Source organism: Tenrec ecaudatus, chromosome X (genome assembly GCF_050624435.1).
Source record: "Tenrec ecaudatus isolate mTenEca1 chromosome X, mTenEca1.hap1, whole genome shotgun sequence".
Classification (NCBI taxonomy): domain Eukaryota; kingdom Metazoa; phylum Chordata; class Mammalia; order Afrosoricida; family Tenrecidae; genus Tenrec; species Tenrec ecaudatus.
Genome location: NC_134548.1, coordinates 143,745,705 through 143,757,820, shown reverse-complemented (window position 1 = coordinate 143,757,820; position 12,116 = coordinate 143,745,705). Strand labels below are relative to the sequence as shown.

Below are 12,116 nucleotides of genomic sequence, written 5' to 3'. Positions count from 1 at the left end.
GCACCCAGAAGAGCCGGGCTTAGAGGGAGAGGGGCACGGGCCCTGTACTGTGCCACGACCTCAGTTCATAAAAGGGAGAAAGAAATCCAGAGCCTGCCGGGGTCCAGGTACAGATACCCAATGGGGGCTGAGGGACCGAGCACCTCGGGGTGGAGAAGGTCCATGCAATGTTCTGCCCCTTGTAGTCAGCCGTTGGTCGCCCAGGGCAGGGGGAAGGGCACTGAAATGCTTTCCCTAACTCCCACCTTGCATGTCTTTTCCTTCGGTCCTTAGCCTTAAGGGTTCAGAAGCTGACCTGAGATCCAGTTCTGAGCCATGGGAAGCCCTTTTATTGATTAGTGAGGACACCTACTACTAAGGGGGTGGGGTGCGGAATGGGGCAGTGGGGTTGTGGATGGGTGGGTATTAAAGAGTGTGGGGTGGAAATAGACTTCCCTCAGAGGCTTGCCTGTTCTGAAAGACCTTGGAGATCCTAGCCATTGGATGCCCCGATGTTGGGGGGAGATTTATGCTTTGTGGTTTCCTGAGAGGGAACAGCTTGGCCTGAGGGCTTGGTTTTTATTCCCTGGATGGAGGTTACCTAACCCAGCGGGGTTTTAAGATGGAGTTGATTCCACTGGTTACAGAACAGAGGAAGAGACACAACTTTCTGTGACTGCCTGTTTCCTACCAGGTAGATCGTGCAAGTCAGGATCTCCTGGAATTACTGGCACGTCTAACTTGAGAGCCTGAGAAAGGTGTTGTCTCTGGTTTCAGGAGATTCTAGCCACGTCACCAGAGGTGGAAGCTCCAGGACCTGCTAGTAATCAAGGTAAGAGATTCGCTTTAAGTCAGCAAGGGGCACAAATCCTAAACTCCTTGTCCTTAGTCAGTCTCCCTCAGCCCCTACTGTTAGTCCTGGGATTCCTGTAATTGGGGTTTCAAATGTAGATGACCCTAAGTACTTCCTGTGAACAATCCAGGTGGTGCTGTCCTGAAGGAATGCTGTTATCTTTACAATGGACACTAAGGAACCATCTGCAGTGAGAAAGAGTGGGATGTCTGCTCTCATACACAGTTGCCTCCTCAGAAACCTACAGGGGGTGCACTATATTTCTATATGGACTAAATGGCAGTGAGGGATTTTTCTTCTTCTTGTTTTCATTAGTTCCTGACGTCTCAGGCCAGTGAAGCATTTGTTCTGAGTAGGTGACATCAGGTCTTCACAAGGAAGTTTCCAAAACACACCCGAGAGTGATAGAAAAAAATACATCTGTTGCCTGAGGTGTGTTGTCCCAAAGACCCCTGGGACACTGGGATTCCTTGGAGCCAAAGCCTCTGGAGTGGATTGAATTGTTGACCTCTCACATCTTCATAGTCTTCATAGCAAGATGAGACCTTAGTTGAGAGTGTAACATTGGTACAGCAGAAAAAGTGTCCCAGAGGCATGGGTTTGGGACAATGGGGCCACCCATCTCAGAATGGTGGCGTTCACAAACAGTTCTGCTATCTTTTCAAAACATCCACCTGGCATTCTCAGTTTGATGAAGACTCTGGTGTTAGTGCACAATATGTCAGTCAAGTCTGAATGTATCATCCCAGGTCCTGCCAATAGTCAAAAATGTGGTATTAGAAGTAAGAGGATTGCCCTTCCACTAAAGTGTGATCCCACAGAATAGATAGACTCCCAGGAGAAACTGAGCAGAGATTTCCAGATGAGATGCCGTGACACTTATCCACTATTGCCAACGCGAGATAGTTGAGGTCTTATTGTGAATGGGAAACCTCAAGTCAGGAGAAGTCTTAGGAACTGCCAGTAACCATGGAAATAGAGGTGGAACGTTTAATCCCAAACCAAACAGTGTACTGTCAGAGTGAACCAGGCTCAACCACTGCAGGGTCCGTAGGCACAATTGTACAGTTATAATATATATGACCAGGTTAGAATAAAGTCAAACAAGATAGGAGAGGGATTGAAGTAAAGGAGTCAGACACCTTTTATGGTAGCATGCTAACCTCCCAGACGGCCATGATCTCAGCAGCCAGCTCCTCGCATAAGGAGAGAGAGAGACTCTATACTGTCTTTGGATGTTTATAGGTAGCCATAAGACATGCCTATTCAGTAATTACATATGTCAAAAGGTGGGTGCTAAGCACAGTAAAGTACCAGAGCTCACAGGTGAGGAAGCCTTGTACCTACATTGGAAGAAGGTATGAGACGAGATGGGTGGCACCCGGGACGAGATAACAAGGATGTCTGCTTCCACAGCGTGGTAAAATCAACCATATGCTCACTTTAAGGCAGCATTTTTCATGGCTATAACATATAAAAGTCATGGAAGGCAAGAGAGAGAGGAGAGAGAGTAAAATAAAGGAATCAGACACATTTTAAGGTAAGATACTCACCTCCGGGATGGCCATGATCTCAGCGGCGGGTCTGCACAGAGAGAATATATTTCCAATCACGGCTTATATACATTTTCAGTGACATGCAAGCTCCTCATACCTGGGAAGGGCTTGTACGGTAGACATACCTGTAATAGGGGGACGAGCTAGGGGTTTGCACACAGTCGAAGCGCAGGCAATAGAGGTACACACGTGAAAAGATGGGAGAACGCTAGAGTTAAGATGGCAGCCTAACCTTGGTCCTCCTTGAGTTGGCCATATCTTTGGGTTCTCTTTCAAGGGAGCAATCAACTATCCTTATCAGCAGGGAGTGGGTCCTACTGAGGGTGGAATAGACTATAGAGTCTGATGACTCTAAATGGCGGATAACCCTCAGGGAGATAAGTTTTAAGCAGTTGAACTCCAAGTGCGTGGTCATTGACCATGTGTTCTTAGGTTGGGCATATATTATTAGAGCATAACCTGGGAAAAACCTTTCTGTATCACACCAATCCCCGTTTTGTTTTTTGTAGTAAATTCACAAGAGCTACGGGGCAACATGGGTGCTTTCTGCACATTGAAATCTGCCAAGGCAAAAGGTTAGAATAAATTCATAGAAGATAGGAGGGAGAATAAAATAAAGGAGTCAGACATATTCTATAGTAACATGCTGACCTCCGGGAAGACATGATTTCAACAGCCAGGTCCGCGCAGAGAGAGTGTTCACTGTCTTGGGATATTTGTAGGGAGCCATGAGACATGCGTGTTTACTAGTTACATACATGACAAGGTGGGTGGTAACCACAGAGAAGCCCCTGAGCACACAGGTGAGGGAAGTCCTGAGGGGGGATGGGTGCCGTGGCCGCAGATGACAAGAATGTCTGTTTCCATAGGGAAATAGAATTCAGCACGTGCTTGCTTTTAAGATACATAGCTGTTAGGGGAGATCTGTGGAAGGCTATTTAAAGCAAGAAAATGTCCTTTGACTCTATATCTAACTTAATAAAGTGGTGCCATTGCTACCGTGGAATATTAGCTTTACAAGGTCCCTCCGTTACAAGTTAGGGAATTTACTCCTGGTCGTATTTGCCTCCGTGTTCATTTTAGTCCCAAGCCAAGCCATGTAGAACTCTGCCATGATCCCTACATGTAGAACCCTACCATGATCCCAACATGCCAAATCAAGTGTCAAAGGGAGCTGATCTCCTTAGTTTGAGAAAAGAAGCCTCGGGGTAACAGAGAGTAGCTGTCCATCCTCTGCCGGAGTATAGGTGAGGATCTTGAGTGAGGACCTAGTTCACAGCAGAGGGATATTACATACTAGAACACCAACACTGGTGTCAGCCCAGAAAAGCCCTAGGCGGAGGAGGTCAGAAATAGTCACCATATATTGTCTGATGACCTTAGGGGGTACAAATTTCCACCTTAGGTGGTGAACTCTCAGGCTCTGCTAAGAATCAAGACAGTGCATGGGGAGTGGGATATCTGTAACTTCAGAATAGTGGGAGCACAAAGAGCCATGCATTGCCCCTGGACAACACTTAGCGAGGCTGCCAGGCTGAGGAGCACATTCATTCTTGCCTCAGAGGTTTCGATAGGAGAAGGCTTATAGCTGATAGAGTGATACTACTTCAGCAGAAGGAATCTCAGATAAGGACTTGGAGTGGAATCTGAGAGTATCATCCACCCCAGAACACATGGGTGAAGATATCTAGACCCTGCAGTCAGCCTTGGTAATCCCAAGACAGGGAAAACTGGACTCAGTTGCTCTTCATTGTCTCCTGTGATTACTCAGGGAAGGTGCAGGCTTGGTCTGATAGGAGTAGCTTCAGAGCTTCAGAGGCAAGAGGGCATGTGTTCTAGAAGCTGAGGAACCAGATTCTGAACTGAAGGGACCATCCAATCCCAAGCCATGGCAACTGATGGTGCCTGTACTACTGTGTGCCATGGAAAGCCTCCAGTAGAATTTTGTGGCTATTCACATGCAAAGCTTGTCAGGAAGCCTTTCAGTTTACTGTGGAGAACATTGACTAGAAAGATAGGAGACCAGTGAGACCCTCGAGCATTGTCCCTTGAGAGAAGACGGGTAGAGGTCGCCTTTGCAAAGCTGCCACATTTTAGCTTACTATCTAAGTCCAAGTTTGCTCTCTCTCCTTTAGGTTGTGGGCTGGCTTTCTCCTCTCTTCGCCCAAAGGCTCATCTGCTGCTATCTACAGAAGTCATCATGCCTGTTAAAAAAAAGAGCCCTCGCTTAAGTCTTGAGCAACCCCTCCCTGTGTCCACGGAAGGCCCGGACAAAACCGATCAAGTGTTACCTGAGCTTTTGGAGGAAGGCTCTTCCTCCTCCTCAGCGCCAACTCCCAGCATCGGAGACAAGGCCACAGAGAAGCCTTCTCTGAAGGAGACCGCCGCCGCGGAGACTTCTAATGTCGAGATGCCCAGTACTTCCCCGAGTCTTCAGAGTGAGAGTGATGTGTCCTCTTCCACTGAAGACACCGATGAAGACAGCTCTGATGAAGACAGTGACGGCCTGACACAGCAAGATATTGAAAACCTGTCTGTATCGCCTATCAGAGTGAAAGAGTCTTTATTGGCGAATTATCTGCTGCTCAAGTATCAAAGTAAAGAGCCAGTCACCCTAGAAGACATGCTGAATACTGTCATCAAAGAGTACAAAGATAAATTCCCTGAGATCCTGCAGAAAGCCAGGGAATGCCTGCAGATGGTTTTTGGCCTTGAAGTGAAGGAAGTTGACACCATCAACCACTGTTACATCGTCTGCATGACACTAGGCCTCACCTATGACGGCTTGCTGAGGGAAGTAGAAGGTATGCCAAAGACTGGCATCCTGATTATTGTCTTGGGTGTGATCTTCCTCAACAACAACAGTGCCACGGAAAAACAAGTCTGGGAGGTGCTGAATACGATGGGCATCTATGCTGGGCAGAAGCACTTCATCTGTGGAAATCCAGAGGATTTCATCACCAGAGAGTTGGTTCAGCAAAAATACGTGGCATATCGACAGCTGCCTAACACTCACCCTCCACGTTACAAGTTTGCGTGGGGTCCAAGAGCCTACGCCGAAATCAACAAGCTGGAGCTCCTCCAGGTTTTGTTAAAAGCTTATGCCCATAGCCCAAGTTCTTTCCCAGTTTCGTTTGTAGTGGCTCTGCAAGTGGAGAAAGAGCGAGCCCAAGGTCTAGCTGCCGCCAGCTTTGACGATAGTGCTACCCCCCTGTCCTTGGAGAGTTCTGGTGCCAATTCCGGCAGCTGCTTCCAACCCCAGTGAGGTCCAGGGCAGATTCTTCACTTTCGGTTGGAAATCCTTTCCAAGTAGTGAGGGAGGATCTGTAAAGAGAATCGTGTACTCATCTATATTTTCTGTTTGCACATGGGTGGTGTGGAGATTTAGCTTTTTGTGGGGTCAATATTCAAATGTTCCTTTTCATAGAGAGGTTAAGTAGCTTTGCTATTTTGTTAAACTATTGTGAAAGCACTTCTACTCTCCTCTGGGACAAATAGAAAAGCATTTAGATAGGTTATTTTTTAGACCTATGCTGAGATAAATCAAGTGTAATGTAAAAAATGGCCAGTTTGGGGTTGTCTTTTTCCCCTCTTCGTACCTTGTTTTGTAAAATTCAATCATCGGTACCTGGATTTGCTTCGCTTATTGAAGAATGTAATACAAAATTGACTTTAATAAAGGAGACTTCTTACAGACTTGGGAATTCTTAAGTTATTATATGAGACTCTAGCGACCCCAGAGGACCATAGAGAACGGAAGAAGCAGCATCCACTGGTAGGTATGTTTCAAGAAATAAGTTGCGAGTCGGAAGAAGTCCATAGAAATTGATGGATGTGGGAAGGGGGAAGGGCCCGTCGAGTGGGTCAAATAAAAATACCCCGAGGCAAGGCAGCTCGGAATGTGAGGACGGTATAAGCCCTTCAGTGTCAATTTCAAATAAAACTGGGACACGGGGGTTAGGGGGTGTGGGCATGGTCAGAGGGCAGATTTTCAGGTACTGTGTCTCATAGCTGAGAAGAATGTCTGAATTGGGAACAATGCCTATTAGTTTCTTTATATCATAAGTAAAAATAGGAATACTTTCCTGCATGTTTGTGTCAGTGAAGTTTCACACATCGATCTTAACTTGGTGTGACATGCACATCATTCCCAAAGAGGTAGAGGATTGCCAGTAATAACTTTTGAGATGAGAGCCTCAGAAACCCATGGAATGTCAGTATTAGATGGATGTGAAAAGAGACTCCAGTGCTTTCATGGGACATTTTTATTAAGTTTCTTTGAGTATAAGTTGGAATCATTTAAAGTTCTGGGGATGGCGAAATGAATGAAAACACTGGTGCTTTGGATGGATGGTACGTAATCGGTCTTCTCAATGCAAATTGAGGTCCTTTAATTGTACATCGTTAAGAGAAGACATGTTTACACCCAGGGTCTAATCATTTCTGGGGGTAAAAAATAACTTAGTTTTACTTGGTAAGCAGTAATTTTATTTTATTTGCTCTTCTGTCTCCTAAAGCACTTGGTATCCTCTGCAGCGTCCTGTATTTAAAGCAACACCCCCACACACACGTAGTAGAGTTTGAGGAAGACAGTCTTTGCAAGAACTCACATTCATTAAGAGCTAAGATATTCCAGGTTTTTTGCCAAGTTTTTTTTTTGTTTTAAATATTACACAGAATAACCGTCCTATGAGAGAGCTTATCAAAGGTTAATCAATCTCACGTGACAGTTGAAGAAACTGAAGTAAGAAATACACGTTTACAGACTTTTTGTGTAATGGTTTCGCTGTTGAGGGTATACGGTACACAAACCTATACCACATGAGCAGCTTCTCCATGTGACACTGGTTACATTTTTTGAGTTGTGAAACCATTCCTGCTTTCCTTCATTCTGGGTGCTTTCTTTTTCAAAGTAAACTCAACACCCTCCAAAGTTGCTATCTAACCTTTCTCAGTTGCTGTTGTCCATTTAATCCCATAGAGATAGATTTTAAATGAGCATAATGCTTAAGGTAGATGGTTTTTAATAGTTAAGTCACAAAGTAAGGGTTAAGAATTATCTTGGCAACATTTGAGGGGTTCATAAGGTCTCTATGGATCTGGAGTTGAGCTCGAGCCCATACGAATTTTTGACAGAGCTGAGACTAGACCCCTGTTCTGAATTTGCCTGGTCCTCACTCCCCCTCATCCCAGCCTGAGGCCAACTTTCTGCATCATGTTTTTGCTTTTCACTAGTATCCCTGAGGGATGAAAAGAAGGCCCTTGAGTCCAAAGCACAATATGCCAGTCTTGAAAGTGAACATGAGAATAAGACGCTGTTGGTACGTATGTGTGCTCTTATCCACATCTTGTGCCACAGGTCTAGCCCTGCTACTGAATGGGACCCTTACTATTGGTCACAGGTAAAGGCGTTTGGAAGCCAGCATGCCATTGCCAGATCTCTCCCTGTTGTCATGTCAGACCCACCCACTGCATGTAGTTTGCATCCTTGGTTTCCCCTATGGCAGGCAACCTCTGTTACCTCACATCAGATTTTATGTGCACAAAAGGATTTGTTGTGTTAAACCATTCAGATTTCTAGTGGCTAGTGGTTTTGAATTGCTCACCTGGTAGTTAGCAGCCAGATGTATAACCCAGTACATCACCATGGCTCCTCTTTAGGAGAATCTACTGGACTATTTAAATTCAAGTCTGGGTGATCAGCTAAGAAGCCTATGGCAATTACTTGAGGGATTCCAAAGAGATAATCTTGGTAGATTTTCTCAAAGGAAATGTCAAACGTTGGGCCTATGCCGAAGAAAATGTATGAAAATTGAAAAAGTCAAGGTAATTTTACTATAGTACTCATATCTTCAATGACCTCTTCATGAGAGACATGTCATTAGAACTAATTGTTCTGGGATTAGGGCTATGATTCCATGCAAGTTCAAAATAGAAATTGGACTTAAGGGTATAGAATATGATATTCATCATTTAAATTGCCAAATCTTAAGAAAACATACATTTTCCCTCTTGTGTTCTCACAAGTTAAAGGATACACATTTACAGGTTAAGGTTTATAAATTTACACATTTACAGGTGAAAATGGACTCAGACAAGAACAATTGTGAGGATGGTGCAAAGACCCGGTGGTGCTTCCTTCTACTACACACAAGGTCCCTCTGAGTCAGAACCAGCTTCCAGGATGACGCCGAAGAGCATTCACCTCAGGTATTCTACAGCTAGATTGTTGGGTGTAGAGATGTCTTCAAAGTAAACTTGGATGGTTTCTAAAGGCCTAATGACGTCTTATATTCTTGTAAGTTCTTGGGCCCTGGAAATGAGATCCTCTGTGATTTGGATGGGTGTCCTCCATTGTTCCCAGGTACTTAAATAGAAGGATGGCCCCAAGTCGAGTAAGTAGATAAACTCACAGCCATCAAGGTGAGTCCAGTTCATATAAACCCTCCAGAAAAGAGTGGAACAGCCGCTTTGGCTTTCTGGGCTGTGCATCTTTACAGAAACAGACGACCCGACCTTCCTCCAGCAGAGACACCAATGGGTTCAAGCCTGGTTTTGCAGCTTGAGCACTGAACGTGTTCACCTAGAACATCAGACTGAGTAGAGACTGTTGTTGCAGTAAGGAGGCGTCAGTGAGTGATCGGGACACGCGCCTGGATTGTTCAGGCCATCGTTGACTTTGGACACTTTTTGACTCAGTCCATCAATGTGAACATATTTTTAAACTTATACCTCCCTTTAGCTTCTTTATATTGATTTTTCCACATTTTGGGAGGCATAAGGGACCAGTGGGAGATAATGAAGTGTTCATCAATTGTGTTTTAAACAAGGAAAATTATTTAATAGGAAACTTTTCACAAATCTTATGGAAAAATGGGAATGTTTGTTATCCTAGTGAGGTGTTATGCTAGTGAGGTGGATATTTTTTGATATGTTCCTTAATTCTAACATGTACTCCCAGTAAATTTGGGTCACATTTTTAGGGTGAGAACTGTGTAGTATGGCAGAGACCAGATGAAATCCAGAGATGTACATAGTAGACAACTGGGGGAGGAGGTGGGGAAAGAAAAAATAAAGGATGAATATGAGGAAGAAAAGGGGAGCGGGGGCATGGGGCACTAACCCACCCAAGGGGAGGGTATTGTTTATATATCCACAGGGAAAGAGGGACCAGACTTCAACCCAGTGCCTCAAGATGTGAATGCAACATTCTGGCGTGGAGTAGGGAACCAGTGGAGAGGTCTAGGAAGCTGGCCCCAGTACCAAAAATTAAGTGGATGTGTGCCCCTCCCCCCAGAAGAATTTGTTTCAAAGGACGACATTGATTCTGCAGCTCCCGGAGAGGGACATATCTGATCAGAGCACACGGGAGCAGATGAAGGGGGAGCAGGAGAGAATGGAGCACAGCCTGGCCCACCAGGCCGTGCGGATGATGTTCCTGATTAGAGCAGCCAGTCCACAGAGAGGACAACATGGCTGACCCCACTATGAGACATGATGCCCCTCACTGACCCATGGTGCTACAGGAGACAGCACCGGAGACACAGTGTGGGATTTGGGCCTGACCTGATCCTACCACACCGAGGCAAAGCCTTGGGGGAGTGCAAGAGAACAGCAAGGGAATGGAGTGGCAAGGCGCCCAGGGAATGCTGAAAGTGGACTTTGGGGCCCGGGCTTGGTCCCCCAACAGACTAGACTGGAAAACACTGCTAAAGGCCAACAAACGATCCTTGAACTAACTACAAGCTTTGCTTTCTGGATGTGTTTTATTTTGTTCTTTGTCAGTGGTTTGTTGTTGTTGTTTTCTTATATACTGTTGCTTTGTTTTCCTCTGTCTTGTTTTTGTGCATATTATTATCTCCACAGGTCTGTCTAAATAAGATAGGCTGGATGAATTATCTGGAGGGAAAACAACGGGACCGACAGTTCCGGGGGGACTTGGGGTAGGGGGAGCTGGGGGGTTAGGAAGTGGTGTTAACAAACCCAGGGTCAAGGGGACAACATGGGATCCAAATTGGTGGTGAGGTGGGAGTGGCAGGCCTGGTAGGGAATGATCAAGGGTAAGGTAATGTAAAGAAGAGGTATAGCTGTAACCCAGGTGGGGATGCAGCATGATACTGAGGCAGGAGGAAAGTCAAGAGAAATAGAGGAAAGAGCTAGGAGGCAAAGGGCATTTATAGAGGTCTAGACAAAGACATGTACATGCAAATATATATATATATGAGGATGCGGAAAACGATCTATGTGCCTATATTTATAGGTTTAGTATTAAGGTGGCGGAAGGACCTTTGGCCTCTACTCAAGCATTTCTTCAATGCATGAATATTTTCTCTATTAAATTGGAATTCAATGATGTTCACCCTCTCGACACAACCGCTGAAGCCAAAGCGGGTGAACAAGCAAATGTGAAGAAAGCTGATGGTGCCCGGCTATCAAAAGAGATCGTGTCTGGGGTCTTAAAGGCTTGAAGGTGAACAAGCGGCCATCTAGCTCAGAAGCAACAAAGCCCACATGGAAGAAGCACACCAGCCTGTGTGATCATGTGGTGTCGAAGGGATCAGGTATAAGGCATCATCAAAAAAAAAAATCTTACCAAAGTGAATGAAGGGTGGAGTGCAGAGTGGAGACCCAAAGCCCATTTGCCGGCCACTGGAGAACCCTCACAGAGGGGTCTAGAGGAGGAGATGAGTCAGTCAGGGTGTGACGTAGCACCGATGAAGAATACAGCTTTCCCCCAGTTCCTAAATGCGTACTCCCCCCCTCTCCCCACTACCATGATCCGAATTCTACCTTGCAAGTCTGGATAAAGCAGAGTTTGTACACTGGTGCAGATAGGAGCTGGAGACACAGGGAATCCAGGGTGGATAATACCTATAGGACCAGGGGTGTGAGGGGCGATGCTGGTAGGGTAAAGGGTGAGTGGGTTGGAAAGGGGGAACCAATTACAAGGATCTACATGTGACCTCTTCCCTGTGGAATGGACAACAGAAAAGGGGGTGAAGGGAGACGCCAGATAGGGCAAGACATGACAAAATAACAATTTATAACTTATCAAGGGCTCATGATGGAAGGGGAGCGGGGAGGGAGGGGAAAAAGAGGACGTGATACAAAGGGTTTAACTGGAGAGCAAATGCTTTGAAAATGATTAGGGCAACGAATGTACAGATGTGCTTTATACAACTGATGTATCTATATGTACGGATTGTGATGAGAGTTGTATGACTCCCTAAAAAAATGTTTTAAAAAATGTAGTTCACCTTTTTTGGGGGTTGAGGTGATGATTACACAGCATTTTAAAATATATTTAAACTATTGAAATGGGGGGGGACCTTGCACTTCTACACTTTAAATCTGTGGTATTCTAAATCTCTTTTGACTCTTTCTGTTGATTTGTTGACCACACAGCAGGGAATATTTTGTTGGTGGAGAAGGGATGGGATACTTTTTTTTTCTGTCCTCTTCTGCTTTTTGGGGGGTCATAATTTTATTGGGGGCCTCTTACAAAACTTATAACAATCCATGGTTCAATTGTATAAGCACATCAACATTTCCAAAACATTTTCTTTCCATTTGTGCCCTTGATATAAGCTCCTCTTTTTACCTCATCCCTTCCCAACCTTCTCAGCCTCATGAAGTTCGTAAACTTTATGAATTTATTTGTGTTTGGTTTTACCTGATTTTAATTATAATCTTTCATTTAAATGGTTGATTACCAATGGACATGAAGG

The 12,116-nt window shown here is 45.1% G+C and overlaps 1 protein-coding gene across 1 annotated transcript; it reads left to right on the top strand.

The window, feature by feature from the left end:
* Positions 1 to 4,527: 4,527 nt before the first annotated feature.
* Positions 4,528 to 5,703, top strand: LOC142434556 (melanoma-associated antigen B16-like). Its single transcript, XM_075539245.1, has one exon. The coding sequence runs from the start codon at positions 4,589 to 4,591 to the stop codon at positions 5,651 to 5,653; it is 1,065 nt and encodes a 354-aa protein (XP_075395360.1). The 5' UTR covers positions 4,528 to 4,588; the 3' UTR covers positions 5,654 to 5,703.
* Positions 5,704 to 12,116: the final 6,413 nt, after the last annotated feature.

What these genes read in the sequence shown, in the direction of transcription:
- LOC142434556 (XM_075539245.1), top strand. Translation starts at nt 4,589, where the DNA reads ATGCCTGTTAAAAAAAAGAGCCCTCGCTTAAGTCTTGAGCAACCCCTC.